We start from the raw sequence: 22620 nt of genomic DNA on the forward strand, positions 1-22620 counted from the left end.
GAAAGAATTATTTATAATCCCTTATTTACATAGAATGCATATAGCTGGGTGCTCATGACGCAGATCATTACGAACTACACGTGTAGTGTCAATCCTCTTCGCACCTGCTTGGGAACCTCTAATCCTGGAACTTCCACTCTAGGAGCGTTCAATATTCCTATTTGTCCAAGAACATATTCTTCTGACCACCAATCGTAGTCACTCCTCCAAGAATCTGCGTTGAGCCAATTTGTCTTGCCAGGTACCAGATGAACAGCGCCAAAGGAGTTGTGCCTGTTACCGTAGCAAGTAAAGTCTACCTTGTGGCTTCCATTGGGCAGGGTACCCAGCTCAACAGCGTACGGCTCGTGAACCAGCAATGCGGAACGTTGACCATCAACATCTACTGAGACTGCAGGCCCGGCGAAATGAGCAACTCGAAGAGCTAAAGGTGTTTGGCCGTCTGATATGAAAGTTGTGTGATATGTTAGATTGCCGGAATAGAAGGGAAGACTTTGACGGGTGATGTCGCCAAACTCCACATCCTTCAAATCAAGAGGAACGATGGTACTTTTTCGACCCCGAACATTGACACCAAATTGACCAAGAAGATATACTCGTTCGAGGTTGGTAAGCATTCCATAGTCATACTCCAGTTCCAGAGCGTGTGACCCTTCTGAGATCTCGGGGAAGGGTACAGTCTTGATAGATTTGTCGACCCACCACCCACCTGGTGTTAAATCGAAATGCTTGCCATCAAGGAAAGCTTTGACTTTATGTGGACTCTCGATAGCCAGAGTACTATCGTTAACCTTGACCTTGGAATTGATGTGGAACCGCAATCGCAGCTTACCAATCCCGTTTCGTTTGGATTGGGGGATTGTGTAAGGTTGACGGAACTTGGCTCCTTTGAGGAACAAGTCAAGACGTCGGCGCAACAGCTGATCTACTGCTAATACCTCTTCCGGTCCCTGCCAAGGTTCATCATTCCACTTATAGTCGCAATAATCGAGCAAGAGGGTATTGGGCTCTTCCAATGTAATGGACTCTAGCTTGACCTAAGATATCTAACGTCAACAATAATTTGAAATGATTGAAAATGCTGTACTTACATCTCCAATTTGTTGGTAATGTCGCCTAAGAATAGTTTGGTTTCTTGCTTTAGAGCCCGCCTTTCCAGGAGACAATCGAAGAATAACGCTTTCGCATCCGTCAAACCAGTATTTGAAGGATGTTCGACCGTTACTCTGCTCGGCGGCCACTTCCCATGAAGATCCAGCAAATGTTTCGAGAGCCTGTTTAGAGATCGTTCCAGTCAGAGCAGCTGCTTGACGGGAATACACATTGACTCACCTCGACTGCCCATTCTCCGGTTATACTTAGTGTAACAGGACATGATTCTTTTCTGTCAGTGTTACATATGAACACGTATCTTTCTTCTCCATCTTCTCGCATTTGGTAGAACAAAGAATCTGCCCTAGTGCCTTGCGCTCGGTATAGGGTGGTGTCACTGACATTCATGTCGAGGTCTCGATGAGGTTGAAGACTTGATAGAATCTGGGCTTTAGACCAGGAGAGAGTGGTTGAGCCTGGAATCGTGGGAGGTGTAGACGGGATTTGGGCGTCTACAAGCGTGGGTGTGATGCCGGCTACAATAACTTTACCACCTTCTGCTGAAAAGCGCTGTAGGCGAGTGAGGGTTGTCGATCGTATAGTTCGTAAGTTGGGAACAATGACAACTTCGTAATTACACTTGCCTACCGGTAAGGTATTTCCAATTAATTCCACGTCGGTAAGTTCTGGGAAGAGGGATTCAGAGATAAAATCAAAGTCAATGTGACCTTTAAGTAACCAGTCTGTAAGCTCCGAGAAAGCCTTCTCCCGGTAGTCGACTTCTTCAGAGTTTCGATCTTTGGGACCAAAGCAGAGCCAGAAGCTTTCGACTGGATGAATGACGGCGACACGAGTCACTGGTCGCCCTCGGGTGAGAGCCGAATTGACACGAGCAAAATGATCTTCGATTTGCTTGTATTCTTTCCACCATGGAGACTGATAGCCAATACAACCAGGATAGTCTCGCTTAGCCTCGCCTTCCATCGTGCTCCAGAACAAATGGTGAACTCGTAGAGTGACACCTAAAGCTGCTTGCCAGTCACCTTGACCCTTGTGTCCTTCGAAAGTAAACTGCCAGCCAGTGACACCGTACAGCTCGCTCATTAGACCAGACCGCCCGTATTGTCGGGAGACTGATGCTGCTTGTTTAGCGGTGTTGAGTTCCCGCTTGTCGCACAGCATGTCGATACCAGGAAATTGCATTTCTCGATAGCAACGCATGACTTCACCAGTTTGAGCGGTTTGAGAAGAGAGTGTAGGTTCCTGGGAAAGATGGTGAGTAGATGTAATAATCAGATTGTTTGTAATTCCACTCACAGCGTTCATGTGGCCGGTACAATACAGATTGTTCTTAGCGCACCATTTTGCCAGAACTCCAATATAGTTGCTGGAAAAGAGTGAGCAGACGTGGTCTAGGAATTGGTATTTGACGATGTTTGACTCTTGCTCCACAGGATCCCATATCAGCTGAGGCAGGAGCTCTAGAAGATCCCCGCCCTGAGCTTCGCGAAATGATTCAATAATCTTGCGGGTCCAAGGTAAAAATACATCTTGGAGCTTTTCGGCCACACTCAGCGTTGACATTGGACAATACTGAGGCTCATCGGTGAACATGGAGGGCACAACACCACCAAAGTCTTTGCCGACGTGTTTCTTATAGACTTCATGCGTGAGCTCTATGAATCTTTCGGTCATGTCGGAGCTGAGCAAATCTGTATATGTTTGATCACCGAAGAAACCACTATCCGGAAGAGGTTCCGCGTATGCGTACCAAACGGTTTCACCAGGTAATATATCTTGAGCAGCTGAGACACGACGAGAAGAAGCTAAGCGACCATCTTGGAGCTTGATCGCATAAGCTGCAAGGAGATCACCAAGTTCACTTCTCATCGGAGCAGCATTGGCAATTGGGAAATCTCTACAACGAGTAGAGCATTAGATCAAGTCACAAGCGCATTAGTTACCACACTTACGGCTTGGTGTAACCGATCTCCTCACCGTATGCCCAGGGGGTAAACAGAAGATGAAGATGTTTGTGTTCCGGATGACCCTCGAGGACTTTTCCTCCCGCAAATCCACTCGGCCATCTAGCAGCAAAACAGCAGTCAGCCTTTGACTGTGTATACAATGTACCAACACTCACCTGTCCTCGTCATATAGGAATGCGTACATTCCTTTCTCTTTTGCCTTATCCACACAGCCTTCAACGATATCCATGAACTCCTCACCCATATAGGGTATATCCAATCCTACTCTAGTATGCATGTGAAATCCACCCATCCCCATCTCCTCGAACATGTTGATCTGCTCTAGAGTCGCCTCCTTCTCCTGCTTGGTGACCCATCCCCAGAAAGGTGCACCCCGATATTCCCTTGGCGGATCCCGGAAGGTTTCAAGGGAGAACGGCTTCTTTGAGCTGGGGTAGCTCAACGGATTGTCGACTGCCATGATGCTGAAATCTAAATGAAGACTTGCTTGTAAACCTAGATACCAAAATAACCATAGATGATGCTTAAATCAAAATTGTGGCCCCGAGTAAACGGGCGAAGCCGAACTCAACCAATCGATCCACCTAGGGTTCCGGTCCAACATTCGTCCGTCTAGACACGGTCCGGAGTGGAGGTGCGCAATTTAGAGTGAAATCCGAAGTAACGTGTTCATGTAAGCTATTTTGAGGTAATTAGTACAATCGAGATATGGAAGCCTAACGCCTCAACAGGAAGATCGCGAAATCGTATCATATGGTCTGAGGGCCGAGAGGAAGAATCTACACAGTCAATTTCGATCAGGAAGCTGACAGGAGCAGTGGTCTACTTTCCCATGAGCTGCTCTCTCTCTTTGCGTTCGTTGCTCGCATCATATATTTACGATTCTTTTGGATACTTTGAGACGGTAAACATTTGATAAATGCATGTTCAAAGCCTATACAAAACTACCAGCTCTAGTTGGGGGATCATTTTGGTGCAGCAACACCTTCACCGTTCTGAAGCCGCTGCCACTCGACTAGTGCGTGCATTGCGAGGGCTTGACCGTAAGGCATTGAAGTGATCGCGATATCCTTGTAGAACTGGAGAGAACTTCCCATCCCAGTGCCAAAACTGACATTTGCTACTTCTCCATCAGGTTGTATTTGAGCAATCACACCAGCAAGACCTGCATCAGCACATTTTCGGTATGCTGGGTCGGAAATCAAGCCTCTGCAAACGTCATCGTCAGCAATAGAGCGGGTATTGTGGAAGTTCACTTACTGTCTAATTCCCATGTAAATACCAGCAACAACACCAGCTGCCGCACTCGTCTCGACATAACTGGTAGGATCCACGATCAAAGTATGCCAAAGGCCGGTCTTGGGATCTTGAGATCGGACAAAAGCATCAACTTGTCGTCTCCAAATAGATACCAGATGTCGGTAAATAGGATCTGTTGGGGGGAGCTTGTCACCAAGGATATCGAGGAACATGGGGATGGAGACGGTGATCCAGCAATTTCCTCGAGCCCAAAGACCTTTGGCAAAATTGTGACCCCCATTGGTCTCAGCACCACCATTTCCTCCTTCTAATTTCTCTGGAGTGAATTGCCAACCATGGTACCAAAGACCGGACACTGAATCAGCGAGGTATTTGATGTGAATGAGGAACTGATATTTGGCTTCTTCAATGTAATGAGGTCTGTCAAGTAGTATACCAATCTTGGCGAGGGGTATCACAGACATCATCAATGTGTCATCCCACAAGTTGTTTTCGTGCATATTGACGTATGTCACTACACGTAATCTGTCAGCTGTGATTGGGTAGTAAAACCCATCAACTCACTGTGTTGGAAACCACCTTCTTGGGTTCTTGGAAGACCGTCCATGATCCACTCTGCCCATTCATCGATCCACCCGTTCCACTTGGGGTCTTTGGTCCTTCCATCCTCTACAAAACATGCAAGAGAGTAAAAAGGAGACATAGTGTTGATGTTCTTCGGAGCACCTTTACCATCTGTCCTTTTCCACTGCGTTTCAAACCAGTCAAGAGCTACTTTCAACGATTTCTGAGCACCGGGGGAAGAAGGATCAAGAGCAGAATGCTACGGAAGACCAATGTGTTAGTGAGTCACACCTAGAACGAACCAAAGATAGCAGAACTTGTCCACTTACATGACACAAAGCTGTAAGAGCTATACCGTGAGTCCATTCCCATGAGAAGACGGTTGGGTGCTCCCATCCTTTTGTATCAACAAGTGTTCCATCATGGACTATGATGAAGGGTCAGAGAAGCTGCTGCACCCAGGTACGATCATCTCACTTACGCTTTAGCAAGAACCGTCCACTCGTATCCTTGATATGTAGTAAACCGTCGGTCAACAAAGAGATGAGATCCGCAGACCGCTCTTGAGTCAAAGACAGAGGTGCTATGGTTTCCGACATGTTGCTGTGGGAATGGGGATGATATGACTTGGAAGATTTGAAGGTGTGTTTATGTAAAGCAAGTCAAGTAAAGAGGGATGAAGCAAGTTTGAGATCTACGAGTAAGTTTCGTATTGCTTGAACGCGAATACACTTTAGGCGCTTTTCCGGGCCGGAAGATGCACCGTATCGGACAAAAGATGGTCCGTGCCCTGCACCCCACTTTATGTGTATATCTGCATTTGCGGACTGATGCATGTGACGACGCTACCTAGCTGATTCTTTGTAAGGTATGTCGATTATGAAAAGCATGAGGATGCAGCAGCATATAATATTGGACTGAACGAACACATGAAGGCCAACGGTCTCGATGAAGCCATGTTGTACGAGAGTGCTTTCGAAGATATGACAGATTATGAGTGAGGATCCCCGTCGCATCTGTTCTTCTCTGTGAATGTACACGAATATTGACAAAAACCTCTCTCTCCCCGCGTTCATATATGTCCTATGATCACTGATGTCATGGGCTCGGACTACTCAGTTGAGCAAGTGTAGATGGGCTTAGACACTGATAGAACAGACATACTCCATCATGCCATAGAGAATAGATGAAAAAGGTTTACATCGTATATGTATATGCAAGAACAGGCAGGCGCTGCCGAGCACTTTCACATGCTCGCGAATTCACGTTGAGCACAAAGGGCTTACCAACTCACAAGCGCATTTCCTCCCCACAAGGTCTATTTGAGCTAAAGCATCGGGCCGTCGGAGGACAAACTATACATGCATTCAAGGGGTAAATGAAACCAACTGCCAATCGATACAAAGCTAGAGAGTAAGTGCCTGAAAGTACTTCATCATATACGAGAGATAGATCTCAAATTGATAGATACCGTAGTCACAGTCCAGCAGGCTCGATCGAGCCATTAATAGCTATATCTGAAAAGAGGATTCTGAGACAGTTCTACGGTAAGCCAGCATTTCAATTTTCTGGTCGCGTATGAGGACTCACCTCCTTATCGGTGAGATCTTTCCATTCCTCCGCGACATCACCTTCTTGCCTTGTCGCTCGCCATTCCTCTTCCTGCTTCTCCTTCTTCTTATTCGACTGCCAGCAGACTAAACCGTAAATTGCAATGAAGAGGATTGACAAACAATAGAAGATAAGCATCGACATTATAGCACTCTTATACAACGGGGCTTCATTGGCTCGGAAAGCTACACGATACGTCAATCGTCAACTGTTTGGTCAAGACTGTTGAGCTCACTTTGGGGTCCAATCAAATTGCCGACGCAGTAACCCTATCGTAGCCATCAGCTCAATCCCAGAGCTATCGATAGAATCAGTTGCCAAAACCTTACCCAGTAGCTGATACCATAGACTGCGATTTTTTTGCTTGTTCCACCTATGTTGTGGTACAAAATGGATGAACCCATAATAATGTACTACAGCAAAGGATTTAAATTCAGTCACATCGATCAACTCGGAATCCAAAATCAAGTAACTTACAGGAGCCCAGTATACATACATGATGAACAAACTAGCTAAAGATCCACCTTTATTGGACCTCGGAATCTGTTTGAGCATGATCGTCCCGGTGAGACAGACTGAAGTCATCAACGCATAGGTCAGCGCGGACCATTGCTTAGGCTTGTATGACACTTACTCAACACAGCAGCTGTGACACATAACAATGGCTGTCTCGTTTTTGTAGCAAGTCTAGCGAAGAAAAGGGAGGATAACCAGCTGATCACTCCTGTCGGAATTGCAAGTAGGGTAACTTCTTTCACACTGTAACCAAGTGATTGGACTATCAAAGAATTGAACCCAATCAAGCCTCCGTTCGGGATATTCAAGCTGACATTCTGGTTCACAAAGCTTGTGAGTGGAACTCGCCAGCACTTTTACGGTACTGACTTACGATGACAAACTATGAGCATTGTCAATTTGAGCCGCACATGACACGGTTTGAGCTTGATTACTCACGATTAACCAGGTTTGTACGTCGAGTAGAGCTTCCTTGACTTGGCTCCATTTGACTTTGTGATTCATCACCCCGGTCTGGTTTACCGCAACTCTTCGAATAGCAATTACTTTCTGCCTATCATTCTGAAGAATTGAAGACTTAGTCCAGCTGGCCAATAAAGGAAAATGATGGACTTACAAGCCACCACGCCTGGGCTGGATTACCAGGAATGAAAATGTAATTGGCGATACCAACACAGACGGAGACACATCCCATGATAACAAAAAGGAGGCGCCAACGAGCGATGGGACCAGGGTCATAAAATTGTAAAGCGTAAGAAAGAAGACCGTTGACGACCGATGAGAGCGTACTGAACATTATTCCAGTCCGCCATGGCTGCTCAGATGTCTTCCACCACATCGAAATCTACAGACCAGGACAAGATAAGAATTCAAGGTCAAGTAACGTGTCCATCAGATCTGACAAATTACTCACTACCATTCCAGTAGCAGAATGCCCAGCACCCTCGAAAACTCCCAAAAGCAGTCTACATACGATTAAACCTGCAAAATTCTTCACTGCCGATGTGCCGAAAGTAGTGATGCCGTACATGAAGACATTTACTCCAATAGTCTGACGAATTTATGAACAGCTCAGTTCGGAACATTTCGCCTTCCTGGTGTTATACTGTGGGCTGCTTACCTTGCCAATTGAGAACTTCTGAAATATAAATGACTGCGGAAAGACAAACAAAATACAGCTGAAATAGATAGCGCTGTTCGCCCACGAATACTGTTGGCCTACTAGCTTCAAGTCCGTCCTCAAACCAAAGGTTACGGCTGTACCGAGCAGAACCTAAATTTGAATCAGAGGACGCTCGTCAAAAACATAGTAGGTAATGCTTTACTCACCTTATCAGTACCGCTCATCAAGTTCGCGAGCCACAGCAGAGGCATGACGATACAATCGATCTGTAAAAAGGACCGATGATCAGACTCGTACTTCCAAGTCTTTTTGCTAATCCTTTGTGCGCTAGGTTCGCTATTGCCGATTGAGTCGGCAGAATGCTCAGATAACTCACTTTGCGTTTAAGCGCTTTCTCTTCCTCGGGGGTCCAGGGCGCTAGGAGTTCTGCAGCGTCAGGTCGTTTGGCTATGCCAGCGAGAAACGCAGCCGCCACATCGTACTGATTTGAGTAAATGTGAGTGACTACTCTGGACGACATGCGATCAAGGGAGTCCAATCACTCACAGTTTCCAGCTTGTCTTGCGACAACTCAGTCGAAGGGATATCCAGAACGTTCACGTCGGTCTGGTCGATGTTTTTCTCTTCATCAATCGGGACAGTCGAGGACATACCGTACAGGGCTTCCAATACTGATGTAGATTACGAAGCTTCAATTGGGGGCTTCTCCACTGATCACAGCCAACCGGTGTCATTTCATATAACTTGCCGAGAGCTAGAAACATAGTTGCACGGCATCAGTTTTAGACGGAAATTCGACCCGTTCTTCCGTGCGCAAAACGATGACAAGCCAAAACCCCTCAGGGTGCTTGCGCGAGTCATGCCTAGAACACGGTCATCCATTATTAGCTTAGCATCCGGCATCCAGAGGACAACGCGGGATTGTGAAATACATTTCCGTTATAGACTCCAAGGTACGCTAGACCATCCTCTATCTCATGTGATAAGAGAGAAGTGTTAAGACCGCAAATCGTGGAGCAATCCCCTCAGCTTCTTCCAGCAGTGCTGGAGGAACGCAGGGCAAAACCATGTCGGGTTTCACCGTGAGCTTATCTCTCGGTGATTTCAATGCAGCTCTCCCTAGTAGCGAGACACATTAATCCTCCACCAAAAGTCCATTCCTTTCGGAAACCTAATCCAGCCGGGAAAGTAATCCGTTCACCCTATACACCTTCATAACGTCCCCGGGACCTCAAATAGATCAGTTCAGCATGTCATATTGACGAGCTCCATATAATCGTTTTGAACAGAAAGCCCCTTGTAGTAGTATCAAGAATCATATCACTATGCCTATCGCAATCAAGGACTTAGACAAAGTAAAAATATGTATCGATCGAGGAGGGACGTTCTGCGTGAGTGCTATCCTACTGTTATCTATCAAGAAGACAGCTCTGACCTATCAACAGGATGTGATCGCAATGTCTGAAACGAAAGGAAACCACTTGGTCAAGCTACTTTCTGTTGATCCTTCAAAGTGAGTACACTGAGCTCCATTGGTGGAAGCCTTTATCTGATACGTAGTACATCAGCTACGAGGACGCTCCAAGGGAGGGGGTAAGACGGGTTTTGGAATGGTTTACGGGAACCCAGATACCAAGAAGTGAGCCTATAGGATTAGATCCTATCGAGTATCTTCGAATGGGAACTACTGTTGCTACAAACGCCTTATTAGAGAGGAAAGGAGAGCGTTGTGCACTTTTGATTGTAGGTCAATCCTGCGCCGTCCATTTTTGCTTGACTGATAAAGAGCAGACAAAGGGCTTCAAGGATGGTCTCGAAATAGGCACACAAACCCGCCCATTTCTTTTTCAACTGGCGATCAAAAAGGTGATTTGCTACATGTTTCGTGTTTGTCGTCAGCCCAGCTGACTCTTTCAAGCCTGATGTGTTGTACTCCAAAGTAGTAGAGATCGACGAAAGGATAGCCCTTGACTGGCCAGGCTTAAAAGGTGATCCTAAGATAACAGACGTCGGGGAACTTGTGGCTGGACCAAGTGGGGCGCCCATGCGAGTGTTGAAATCTATCGGTGAGTGGTCCCGAACGTCACTGCCTTGATACGAAGCCTAATAGCGGGAACAGATGTCCAGGAAGTTCGAGCCGATCTGCAAGAACTTTACGAGGAAGGGTACAGGTCCATTGCCATTGTACTGGTTCATAGCTACCTGTATCCAGATCATGAGAAACAGGTCGAAGCATTAGCTAAAGAAGTAGGCTTCCCCCACATATCGGTGTCCTCAGATCTACAACCAATGATAAATCTTGTATCAAGAGGTTCAAGCGCTACTGCCGATGCTTATCTTACTCCCGAAGTGAGACGGTACTTGGATGGTTTTGCGTCTGGATTCAAAGGCGGTTTGGAAGATTCCTCATGTCGTGTCAGCTTTATGCAATCTGACGGAGCACTATGCGATTATCGAGCTTTCTCTGGGCTTAAGGCTATACTTTGTAAGTTGAAACGCGTCCTTAGCTCAGAACATGGCTGATCATACCACAGCTGGGCCTGCAGGAGGAGTTGTTGGCTATGCACGAACGTGTTTTGATGCCTCAGATGGATCTCCGGTCGTTGGGTTCGATATGGGTGGGACCGTGAGTTTGCAAAACATTACGTGATCATACCTGACAGCCGCATTCAGTCGACCGATGTTTCTCGTTATGGTGGCAAATATGAGCATGTGTTCGAGACCACAACTGCTGGTGTGACTATTCAAACTCCACAACTAGACATTAACACTGTCGCCGCCGGTGGGGGCTCGATCCTCACTTACAGAAATGGACTATTCGTTGTGGGCCCGGAATCAGCAGGTGCCCACCCCGGCCCTTCTTGCTATCGGTAAGTTGATTCACTCATCCTGACCCCGACGCGACCGACTAACAGCAATTCCCGTACTCCTGTCTCCCTTGCAGAAAAGGCGGTCCCTTGACCGTGACCGATGCCAACCTTTTCTTGGGCAGATTGCATATCGACTCTTTCCCGAAAAGTAAGTGACGGCTCCCTGCGTTTTGACTCGCCATGCTCATTGTCTCGTGTACCAGTCTTTGGTCCTACCGAAGACCAGCCTCTGGACTATGTTATCGTCCAGCAGAAATTCGAAGCACTCACGGAACGCATCAATAAGGAGAATAACAGCTCTCTCACTGCTGCAGAAGTTGCTTGTGGTTTCATTAATGTGGCCAATTCCTCTATGGCACGGCCCATTCGAGCCCTCACGGAACAGCGAGGCTTTGCTACTAGCGCTCACAATCTCGCTTCATTTGGTGGCGCTGGTGCTCAACATGCATGTGCCCTTGCTGCTCTTCTCGGCATGCACACCGTACTCATTCATAAGCACGTTTTCTCACTTCGTTCCATGGTGCTCCCGCTGATTTTCCTGTATCTAGGTATTCGTCCGTGCTATCAGCCTACGGTATGGCTCTAGCGGATTTGGCGATCGATCTCACCGAGCCTTGTCAGGTGAAATACAGCCAGAACACTCTGCCCAGTCTCCTTGAACGCTTTGACAGAATTAAGGCTAGAGCTCACGATCAATTGGTAGCTCAAGGAGTGCATGAGAAGGACATCGTATACGAGTGTTACCTCAATATGAAATACCACGGCTCCGATACCAAGCTTATGATCGTTCAACCTAAGGATGGAGATTATTCTAGTGCATTCATCGCTCAACATAAACGGGAATTTGCATTTGTTCTCGATGCACCGATAGAAGTAGAAGATATAAGAGTAAGGGGTATAGGACTTGGTGAGGATGCGGATAAACATGCTGTATCAACATACGTCGAGGAACTCAACAGTCTTGCCTACATTCCTGTGGGCAAAAACGCACATTTTGCTACCAACAACGTATATTTCGAGGAGGTGGGTAAATTCGCTCCGGTCCCCCTTTATAAGCTGGACACCCTTCAACAAGGCACCACAATCAAAGGTCCTGCTATCATCCTCGATGCGACCCAAACCATCTTGATTCACCCTCAAAATACCGCTCGGATCCTCAAGGAACACGTATAGTGAGTTGTATGAGCTCACCAAGTATTGTTTAAGAAGCTGATCCAGACTAGTATCGATGTTGGGCTGGGTCCCAAGAAGAAATTATCAACCGACATTGTAGATCCTATTCAGCTTTCCATTTTTGGTCATAGGTTTATGGGAATAGGTAAGCTAGACCTGGTCCACGTATCATATCTTCTCGCGTCGCTAGGGGATTCCAATTCTCACAACGAGAGTCTTTATATTTTCGAAAAATTCACGCTTTTGGTAATATGGACTCCCGCACCATACACACGCCAAATCAATGTAAACTTGACTGATGAGTATGATATAATCATGGCATAGCTGAACAAATGGGTCGAGCGCTCCAGAAAACTGCAGTGTCCTTACAAATTAAAGAGCGTCTTGAGTGAGTAACACAAGCATTCTTCTGCTGTGCTTGCTGAAATTGTGGATACAATAGCTTTTCATGTGCCATTTTTGGTCCAGACGGGGCCTTGGTAGCCAACGCACCGAATGTTCCTGTAAGTTGAGGAAGATACAGCCCAGGACGTTGCAAGGGTGACCTCTTCTGACATCATTTCTAGGTTCATTTGGGTAGTATGCAGTACGCTGTCACCTTCCAGGCTGAATTGCACAAAGGAGCGCTCCGCCCAGGAGATATACTAGTGTCCAACCATCCCAAAGCAGGAGGCACACACCTTCCCGACATCACTGTCATACAGCCCGTGTTTGAGAACGGAGAAATTGTCTTCTGGGTCGCTAGTAGGGGTCATCACTCTGATATCGGGGGATTGCTTGGGAACTCCATGTAAGTTCTTAAAAGTATCACTGACTCGTTTCAAGTTTGCTCCTAGCTAACGATGTACACAGGCATCCCGATTCGACCGAGAATTGGCAAGAAGGCGCAGCCATTATTTCCTGTTTCTTAGTGAGAGATGGCGTGTTCAACGAGGTGGAGATTGTGGACATATTCATGCAAACGGGGAAAATAGATCCGACAGTAAAGGCGACTCGAGGTTTAGACAAAAATCTTTCAGATCTGAAGGCCCAGTGTGCAGCTTGCGCTGTTGGGTCAACTCAGATTCATACCCTTTTCGAAGAGTACGGGAAACAAGTAGTGCAGCATTACATGGCGGCCATCCGTTCTAATGCAGAGCTGGCCGTAAGAGACTTCTTCAAAGGCCGAGCTGGGGAGCCTCTCATCGCAGAGGATTATATGGGTAAGTCATTAAGACCTCGAGGCAGATATGAATTTGAACTGACTGAAAATGTAGATGACGGTACGATCATCAAGCTCAGAATAGATATCGATCCTGAACAAGGCTCAGCACGGTTCGACTTCACCGGTACCAGCTGCGAGTCGTTGACCAACCTCAATGCACCTGTGGCTGTAACACAATCGGCCCTCATATACAGTCTACGAACTTTGATCGGAACAGACATGCCCCTGAACTCAGGTGTCCTTGCTCCGGTCGAACTAATTGTACCCCCAGATACTATCTTATCTCCCTCATTAGACGCCGCTGTCTCCAGTGGCAATACAGAGACAAGTCAACGGGTCGTGGACACTGTCTTCAAGGCATTCGAGGCATGTGCTGCTTCTCAAGGCTGTATGAACACGTAAGTGTACCTGATCTTTGAGCTCCTTGCATATGCTGATCCAAAAGCTTTTCAGTTTCCACAGCGATTACCTTGATATGAGTTATGGCGAGACTAGTGAGTCATTCTTTTGCTTCTTTCATCGGCAAACACTGCCCAAGTTGTTCAACTGTGACTTTGCTGACCCAGCCTTATAATAGTTTGTGGAGGTGCAGGAGCCGGTCCGACCTGGGTGGGCCAATCTGCAGTTCACGTCAATGTAGGTCTGCAAAGTCATTCTCCAAGCCGTTGCTGATGCTTCACATACTACAGATGACTAACACTCGTATCGGAGACGTTGAAGTGGCAGAGAAGCGATTCCCTTTGCTTGTACGGGAGTTCTCCATTCGAAGAGGGTCAGGAGGTAAAGGGATGAACAGCGGAGGTGACGGTGTACATCGGGAATATGAATTACGCGCTGATATGCAGGTGAGACAAGTAGTCTCCATGATAGACGATCCTATGTTTGCTGACTTTCTGTCTGTACAGTCATCGATTGTGGGAGAAAGACGAGTAAACCAACCGTACGGAATGCATGGAGGATTGCCTGGAGAGAGAGGTGCCACATATTTGGTCAGAAAGAGTGTCAATGGTCCTGGTTTCAGAAAAGTCAAGTTAAGACCAAGCGCTTTCACAAAGTGAGTACCTTTCTTAGACCGAATTGCCATATCGCTGATATCGTACCCCGTCAGGATCTCGGCAGGAGATCGCATGATTGTTCATACACCTGGTGGAGGAGGCTATGGAGCTCTAGCAGACGAGGAAGGGAACTCACGTCCAGCAAAACGAGCTAAGGTGAACGTCGTTCCTGCCGCAATGATTCAACATCCGAAGCTGGTTTCGAGAGCGAATGGAAGTTTAGCAGATTATGCTGCTACTCAAGAAAGTTGTGATTAATTCCAGTGATCTTGATATCCCAGGTAGTCCCACGATTGATGAGGATTCCTATTTATACCCGAACATTCTTCCTTGCAATTTATGCTATTCCATACAGTCCTAGGTCATCATCATATGCAATGTTACTCGAGTATCCATAACAATACGTTCAGGCGCGCCGGGTAATCATCCCGCTGTTCCGTATGATCTCTCGATATTTCGCACCGGATTCAGTTTCCGTTTCCGGGGATAAATCGTTGGTGCGTTTCCAATTACGCTTACATTCTAAGCATGTTTCTATAATTGAAGTTTATCAAGCTCCATGAGTCCAGCAGTGTCTTCAGAGGGAACACCTTCGGCTGGTCCGTCGAGTGCTAAGAACAGAAGGAAGGTGGCTCATGTTGCTAGCGCTTGTGACAGGTGTCGACAAAGGTGAGAGGATAGTCTGAACGCGACGACCTGATCCCCTCCACGAGGGTTCACGGAATCACTTGCACTCCTTCCATAAAGCGTATAGCTTTCACCCCTGTTCTAACTATATCTGTGTTTGTGTACTCTGCAGAAAAGTGAGATGTAATGGAGAACAGCCATGTCAGGTATGCTTGGAGAAAGGAGCAGATTGTACAAATCGCAGCACGGATAAGCGACGGTGAGTTGATTGAGAAGTGTTCGCAAATGAATTTCTAGGAAACGTGATGGTGCTGATAACATATACGTATTTTCTACCTGATCAAACCAGCACCAAGTCAGAGCTCGAAGACGTGAAGGATCGCCTTACCGCTCTCGAGGGGTTGTTCGCAGCCCACGTACCCAATCAGCAGCAAAGTCGCCCCAGAAAAAGACTCTATCATAGTCGTACATCTTCTCCCTCCCAAATGTCGGCTGCCCAATCTACGACGACGTCCCCGGTCGACAATACGTCCCTACAAGCATCGTCCCCAGTAGGTCAGCCATCCTTTATACTTGAAGATCTATTCCCTCCACTTCCTGCCGACGCGTCTACTCAACCGAAGACCCCTCGTTTTCCCGCAATTTCGCTTTCTTCCACGAGTTTTGATCGTCTGAAACCGACGTCTGAAAACGGGCCTTCTGTACAATATGGAGCAACTTCAATCTGGACTCATGACAATTATGAAAGGCTCATTACTGGTCCAAGTGACTCTCGAGGCGCGGAGCTCATGCCAGGGGAATGGGTTGATTGGAGTAAAAATCTACCACCCTCACTTGTGCCAGTGTTAAGCAAGACTGTCCATGATCAGGCGATTGACCATTACGCTGCCTATTACGCTCCCTGGTGTATGGTGGTAGAGATAGATGCATTCAAACGGGATTTGGTCACTTGCAACAAATCGTCCATACACGTCCGAAACACGTCACCACCTCGATGGACCACGCACTATTCACCCTTTCTACATAATGTTGTTCTTTGGATGGGTCTTTACTACAATAGGGAGGCTTGGCCTGATGTTTCTAGAGTCTTCGCTGAATCTCTCGTATCTCATTGTACTAGCCTGTTGGCGGCGGAGTTCCATAGACCACCTTTGAGTGCTTTGCGAGCTGTCAATCTTTTTGGAACGTGAGTTCATATATCCGGGACTACAAAAGATGAATCACACCTACCATACTCCAAATTCTTGGAAGGCGACACCCGCTGATATACTGTCTAGATGCCTTGCTCAACCACCTTTGGGCTCGCACGACTATGGGTATGTCTATTATGGTATGACGGTGGCAATGAATCAAGTAGTAGGTCCTTTCTTCATGCTTGCTGGATCGCCTTCGCTCTCGCTGATCATACTTAGCTGGGGCTCGATATCAATGTAAGTCTCCCTCATCTCATATCAGCATCATGTGTACTGATCGTCATTACAGTGCGAGGCTTATGTATCTCAAGGTCGGATGACTTCAGTGGAGCTGGAAAGCCGGAACGCGGCATATTGGGCGGCTTATCTATATGACCTGGTACGTGCAATATCACGGAGCATGCTGTCCACCCTCTGATAGTGCAATTGGTATTGGGTTGTTCTAGCTTCGAGCAATAGCAGCGGGCCGAAATCCGATGATTGCGAAGTCTGTAACAGATATACAAGTACCGATCATTAAGCCCGAGTCGGATGACGCACCTTGGTACAGCTCAAGCAGTTCAATAGGCCAAGAAACCAGACTAGGTTACACATTGAACGGAGTAAAGTCCATGAAATCCACAGTTTTCCATTGGACTGCTAAACTGGGATGTCTACTAGCTAGAGTCGTAGAGACATTGTGAGTGTTATTTTGCATTGTACATCTCATGCGATTGACGACCCACTAGATACTCAACCAAGACCGAAGCAAGTGATAGAGATGAGGTGATCGATCAGATATCATTCAGCCTGGACGAGTGGTACAAAGCACAGCCATTCAGAAATCCCGAGACTCTACCTCTTCCACATATCATTCTTTTACACCTTACCTATCATCTCACTCGGATTTTCTTGTTTCGACCCTTCTACCGAGCTACCACAAGGCTAGATAATTACCCTTCAGCCCAATGTGACCAAGCAGCAGAAGCGATACTCGGCTTGCTTAAGGTATGTATGTACCCCTAGCATGGGGAGTAAGCTGACAATATATTAGTTATTTGATCGGTATCATGGTCTGAGATATGGAACTGGCACGTTTCTCAATGCGACCTTCACAAGCGCTACAGTATTCTTGTTGAGAGCTGTCGAAGATCAAGAAGTTGGTTCGGGTGGTTCTGGAAGTCAAAGCACGAAGGATATTGAGGAGATTGTAAGTCCGGTTTCATTTTCATTTATTCGCGTTGTGTATTCCGCTGGACTACTATACCAGCCTTCCGTTCCCTTCTCCCTCTTTCCTACTGTTCTTTTCTCTCTCCGACACCTGCCTTACCTTCCCAAAGCGTCATCATGTTCATCGCCTTAGTGATTGCAGGATCTTTCAATCCTCCTCCCTTGTCTCTGCTCTTTGGTTTGAGTGTAGAATAGATCGCTGACTTGGATTACCAAATAGACCTATTTCATGTCACAGCTAGGTGCGTTATCCTGAAATTGATATAAGTATGTTCTGCTAATGTGTCTGCGTCCCGTTATAGCAATAACTTTTCATGAAGCCGGTAGAGGGTTGAAAATCCTCCAGTCTCTCCGCTCAGAATGGCTCCCCATGTTGAACCATGACAATATACCCATGGACACAATAACCCAAACATTATCGGAGACTCTTCAACCGAATGGAGCGGATTCGCAAGGTGGCAATGGAAATGCGATGACGAACATGAACTATCAAAACTTCATGTTGGATTTCCCACTAGATGAGGGTCTGTACAATGCATTATTGTCCTTTGTAGGTGGCACGTGAATGTTCAATTCCAATGTTTTAGATCTACATGCATATAATGTTTCTTGTACAATGTCTACGTGTATTTCATATCCACTTCCTGTCGCCATGTTAGCAATGGATATAGGTTCTAGAGATGAGATCTTGGAGCTCCGTTATCGAAAACTACCTCGCTGTCCATCTGCGATGATACGATCAACAGATAACCTTAAATGATGGCTGAATTCAAGAAACTTACAGTCATTCCGTTGGCAGGAATCTTTTTATCGGCCATACCGTTGTGTGTACCATTGAATCCCATATTCGTGATACCTTCGTAACCTTTGATGCCTGTGGCTTTTTCCAAACCTTCTGCAATATCTGGGCTGACTTCTCTGAAGATAGCGATCTGTCTTTTAAGGATCTCTTTGTCTGAACATCTACTCATGTGACCTGAGACTGATTGGATGAATCTCTCTTTTGATTCCGCACTGAAAACATCTTGCCACAATTTTCGAGGGGCATTGAAATCTTCAGGTCTGATTTCACTCAAGAAGGAGACTGCTTCTCCAACGAATTTACCATGAACCTTGTTCAAATCGTACGCTCTTTCTTTGAACTGGATAGGTTCGATAGAAGAGAGATAGGCCGGTCTTGAGCCTTGGTTGAAAAATGCCATTTGGCCGTCTCGTTGGAAATTCGCCATTCTGAACGGACATACAGGTGCATTCACTGGCAGCTGTTGATAATTGGCTCCGATACGGTGTCTGTGAGCGTCTGGATATGAAAAGAGTCTTGATTGAAGTACAGGATCGGCGGAGGGCTCAACACCGGGCACCTGAGAGAGTCACGTTCGGTCAGAGTGTATCCACAGCTCTGAAAATCGTGAAACCTACCATATGTGCAGGGTTGTACGCTGCCTGCTCTATCTCGGCGAAGTAGTTCTAACACATCGTTTCGTCAGCTTCCGAAGAGCTGGACAACGTGTTGAGGTGGAGAGATGAGAATTGAGACTCACTTTAGCATTCTCGTTCAATGTGATTTTCCCGATAGTTCTGAGAGGGAATTGTTTTTGTGGCCATGTGTGTGTCAAGTCAAAAACGTTAATCTTTTGGTTTTCCCATAAATCCTCTGCTTCTTTAGCGGTCATGGTTTGTACTTTCATAGTCCAGCTTGGGTGATCACCCTTTTCAATCGCCTCATAGAGGTCCTTTTGTCCATAGTCATTAGACCTATACCACAATGGAGATATCAGTGGGTTTCAGTGTAACTCTGATGCTGATCTGATGCTTACAATTTTGCAGCTTCTTCCTCTGTGAAAGTCTTGATACCTTGATTAGAGATAACATGGAATTGTGCATAAACCCAATCACCGTTTTTGTTGACTATTTTGAGAGTATGACCGTAATAACCGTGCATGTGTCTCCATCCTTGTGGAATTCCCCGATCACCCATGAGAATCATAACCTGGTGAATGGACTCTGGGTTTTGACTCAAGTAATCCCAGAACATGGTGGAATCATCTGCGCCGCTCAAATGAGTTGCGGGATGTCTCTTTTGAGTGTGAATGAAATGTGGGAATTTTGCCGGGTCTCTCAAAAAGAACACGGGTGTATTGTTGGCTACGAAATCCCAGTTTCCTTCTCCGGTCTTGAACTTGATCGAGAAACCACGAGGATCTCTGTAGACGGTATTAGCTCTGAGCCTTATGATGATCCTGTAACTCCGACGATCCCACCGGGGGAGGAAGGATGAGCATGATTAGAAACAGTAAACTGACCTGGCAAGATCTGAAGATCCCGATTCACCTCCAACAGTTGAGAAACGGATAGTCAAGGGACATTCAGCTCCCTTTTTGAACATATCTGCCATACAAAGATCCTCCAACCCATCGGTACACTCCCAGATACCATGTGCACCACTTCCCTTGGCATGGACTACTCTTTCTGGGATTCTATTGTTCCTCTTCATCAGCGAGAGCTCTTTTATACCGATCCAATTCATGATACATAGTAAAAGGGCTTACCTCTCTCGATCGAAATGGGAGAGTAAGTCGATCAAATGGAAATCTTGTAAAAGTAACGGTCCATTCACTCCAGCCCTTTGGGTCGCATATGGGTGAGGAACAGGACATCCGTTCGATGTAGTATATACACTGATTCATCCATGTCAGACGAACAATTGTGATACGCTTTGCGGAGTTTCAGGACTCACGTTTCTTCAGATTTAGCTTGTCGATCTACCTCATAATCCCTTGCCATGTCGGTTTGACCGCTGGACGATTTAGCTTGTTTACTGGACATCGCGGTTGATGTATTGGTGTCAAGTATTGGATGTTTATTTGATAGACGAAATAAAAGGACGATTAGATGTTGTGTTTACTATGCTGATATGCACGATAACTTGACGACGATGTAGATCATTCAATAACAATAAATGCATCTCCGATTCGATTCGTTCCAATTCAACTCATCGTTATTGGGTGCGAGATCTGCCGTGTTATATTTGACAAACGCCGGAAAGGTACCTATGATCTGCCGTAAAACGTAAGCGACGGTAAGAACGTAATTGAATGCCTTCACTTATTATTGGGATTGCAGCTCATTTTATTTGCATCCGATTCAATCTATATCAGCAAACATGAAGATTGTCACCTCTTTCTGGAAGTCGAAATAGAGATTTGAAGATCATCCTGGTGGCGTGCAAAGGAAACCTTTGATCGTTTTCTTCGCATCAATCGAAAAATTTCCGGGATATGATCATCCATTCACAGACCTCTGACCATCGATTTCGAGTCGACTTCCAGCTCTTGTCGGATGCAATTCATCATATATATCAGAGGAAACTCATGTTACCACGTCATCAATGTGAATTCAATCGGCCATTGCAATCACCGCGAAGACAATCTCGGCTAAATGCCATGTCGAGATGGACCATTTATTGTGAACCCCGGATCATGGCATGAGATATGGGATTTCTCGCACGCTTGACGGGTTTAACAGGTGCAAGCGTGATTCTGAGTATATGTCGCGTGAGATCGATATCATACATATGATTACAAGAAGAACGAAGATGTTTGCACCATTTACCACCATCTATCAATGCCAATAGCTCCTTCAGCCCAGATTCCATCATCCAATCCCTCTCCTACAAGCCCAGACTTCAACACGCTAGCCCCGTTCATATCACGATATAACATGTCTTGGTCGTTTTTCACTCTTTTAGCAACATTCGAGCTGTATGCAGGATGCTTTGAAACTTGATCATTGGCACTTTGCTCCAAGAATAGCTGTGTAGTGTGTGTATGTGTGGAATTCAACAGGTTGGCATCGTGAATTCCCTCTGCCCAAAGCGGAGGGTGGACCTTGAGATGAATGTGAACTGTTCTACCGGGATACCAACCTGGATAAATAGTATCAAATGTTACTTTTCCGCGATGATCAGTCTGTTGAATACCTCTAAGGAATGTTGAGTTCTGTTGATGGTGTAGATTACGAGTCAGCTCCTGATTTTTACATAGATGACAGCTATAACTTTCGACTAAACTCACATTGCTAGGTTCAGCATGCCCACCAGGTCCATGAGGGCCTTTATGCGGAGGTCGTCCTGGACCACCGGGACCACCGGGTCCACCGGGAGGAGGGGGAGGCCAATCACCAGGGGGTCCTTCAGCGGCTTTCCCGTATCCAGAGTAAACACCTTCATTGTCACATGACCAAATATCGACCCAAGCGTCTTTCAAAGGTTCACAAGACGTATGAGATAGATCAGAACTGGAAAGATGAGATGAGATTTGATATAATGTTAAAGTGAGTGATAGTGGTACACCCAAAGTAGTTTCGGTTATCTGCATTCAGAATTCATGTCATGCGAAGTACTGGTGAGCAATTGCCTTTCCATCAAGCGATCGATAAATGGTACATACGTTAGATCGATCAAGATGGTAATCAAGATAAAACGGGCCCTTCGTCATAAAATACACGTTATATCAGCAACAACATATGCACAGATTAAGATTTAAAAACTTACCTCCATCACCTCAGGTGTAAGCACGCACACACCACCACAGCCGCCTACATCGTTATGAGCATTCAAGGCAGCTTGTCGATCTGACCATTCGGGGTGAAGCGCATCATCAGGATTAGGGAAGAATATCTGAGGTGCAGGATTGAAGAAGATGTCTCCAAAGACTGGAACGATAAACGCTGGCAGTAGAAGTAAGGCGGGAAGAATCATCGTTGAAATGATGCTTTTGAGATGTCACCAGGAGAACAGGAAAGACTCTCAAGTTGATATTTTTATACATGCAAACGAGGTTTCGTGATCCGTGCGTTACTGCTTTTTTTGCTACTGGAGATGAAGATGATGACAATTGTGCTCAACCGAATGTAAAACCCAACTGCGATCCAATCAGATACGCATGATTTCCGCAGCTTACGCAGTGAGATTCCAACTGCGCTTATCAGTTGAAAATGCCGACGGTAACCGAATATATTGTCATCGTTCCACCCTCCACTTTCTACGAGTATTACTCATCTCCATTGACTTTCTTACCTACCGATGTCATCGAGGATAGATCTGAATCAAGCTCATCCAGTGTTCGGGGAATACT

General features: G+C 46.2%; 7 protein-coding genes across 7 annotated transcripts; 2 read left to right on the forward strand and 5 right to left on the reverse strand.

Moving 5' to 3' along the window:
- Positions 1-74: 74 nt before the first annotated feature.
- Positions 75-3540, reverse strand: IL334_004452 (uncharacterized protein; the record flags this gene model as incomplete). The annotated part of the gene is made up of 6 exons (XM_062936169.1): positions 75-1037; positions 1092-1274; positions 1333-2355; positions 2410-3010; positions 3066-3179; positions 3236-3540. The coding sequence occupies 6 exons, from the start codon at positions 3538-3540 to the stop codon at positions 75-77; spliced, it is 3189 nt and encodes a 1062-aa protein (XP_062792220.1).
- A 505-nt stretch (positions 3541-4045) lies between these two features.
- On the reverse strand, positions 4046-5503 carry IL334_004453 (uncharacterized protein; the record flags this gene model as incomplete). Its single annotated transcript, XM_062936170.1, has 5 exons — positions 4046-4289; positions 4341-4854; positions 4905-5163; positions 5234-5331; positions 5386-5503. 5 exons carry the CDS (start codon positions 5501-5503, stop codon positions 4046-4048), a joined length of 1233 nt encoding a protein of 410 aa, XP_062792221.1.
- Positions 5504-6408: 905 nt separating this feature from the next.
- Positions 6409-8805, reverse strand: IL334_004454 (uncharacterized protein; the record flags this gene model as incomplete). Its single annotated transcript, XM_062936171.1, has 14 exons — positions 6409-6435; positions 6495-6700; positions 6751-6784; positions 6845-6928; positions 6993-7090; positions 7150-7348; positions 7405-7413; positions 7470-7592; positions 7648-7875; positions 7945-8082; positions 8152-8304; positions 8361-8420; positions 8531-8635; positions 8701-8805. 14 exons carry the CDS (start codon positions 8803-8805, stop codon positions 6409-6411), a joined length of 1569 nt encoding a protein of 522 aa, XP_062792222.1.
- Positions 8806-9479: 674 nt separating this feature from the next.
- IL334_004455 (uncharacterized protein) lies at positions 9480-14714 on the forward strand (the record flags this gene model as incomplete). Its single annotated transcript, XM_062936172.1, has 22 exons — positions 9480-9545; positions 9600-9667; positions 9723-9897; positions 9946-10020; positions 10073-10220; positions 10274-10639; positions 10689-10780; positions 10828-11024; positions 11099-11172; positions 11228-11519; positions 11573-12196; positions 12248-12342; positions 12522-12585; positions 12640-12700; positions 12764-12987; positions 13050-13399; positions 13454-13799; positions 13855-13895; positions 13979-14037; positions 14091-14246; positions 14307-14455; positions 14510-14714. 22 exons carry the CDS (start codon positions 9480-9482, stop codon positions 14712-14714), a joined length of 3927 nt encoding a protein of 1308 aa, XP_062792223.1.
- Positions 14715-15015: 301 nt separating this feature from the next.
- Positions 15016-18050, forward strand: IL334_004456 (uncharacterized protein; the record flags this gene model as incomplete). The annotated part of the gene is made up of 11 exons (XM_062936173.1): positions 15016-15125; positions 15256-15342; positions 15433-16269; positions 16361-16439; positions 16496-16513; positions 16566-16655; positions 16723-16955; positions 17005-17263; positions 17310-17465; positions 17706-17727; positions 17788-18050. 11 exons carry the CDS (start codon positions 15016-15018, stop codon positions 18048-18050), a joined length of 2154 nt encoding a protein of 717 aa, XP_062792224.1.
- A 109-nt stretch (positions 18051-18159) lies between these two features.
- IL334_004457 (uncharacterized protein) lies at positions 18160-20311 on the reverse strand (the record flags this gene model as incomplete). The annotated part of the gene is made up of 8 exons (XM_062936174.1): positions 18160-18210; positions 18268-18846; positions 18905-18952; positions 19027-19240; positions 19303-19689; positions 19789-19962; positions 20035-20163; positions 20223-20311. The coding sequence occupies 8 exons, from the start codon at positions 20309-20311 to the stop codon at positions 18160-18162; spliced, it is 1671 nt and encodes a 556-aa protein (XP_062792225.1).
- Positions 20312-21093: 782 nt separating this feature from the next.
- Positions 21094-22244, reverse strand: IL334_004458 (uncharacterized protein; the record flags this gene model as incomplete). Its single annotated transcript, XM_062936175.1, has 4 exons — positions 21094-21483; positions 21559-21855; positions 21934-21972; positions 22038-22244. The coding sequence occupies 4 exons, from the start codon at positions 22242-22244 to the stop codon at positions 21094-21096; spliced, it is 933 nt and encodes a 310-aa protein (XP_062792226.1).
- Between the last annotated feature and the right edge of the window lie 376 nt (positions 22245-22620).

This window comes from Kwoniella shivajii, chromosome 5, assembly GCF_035658355.1.
Source record: "Kwoniella shivajii chromosome 5, complete sequence".
NCBI lineage: Eukaryota > Fungi > Basidiomycota > Tremellomycetes > Tremellales > Cryptococcaceae > Kwoniella > Kwoniella shivajii.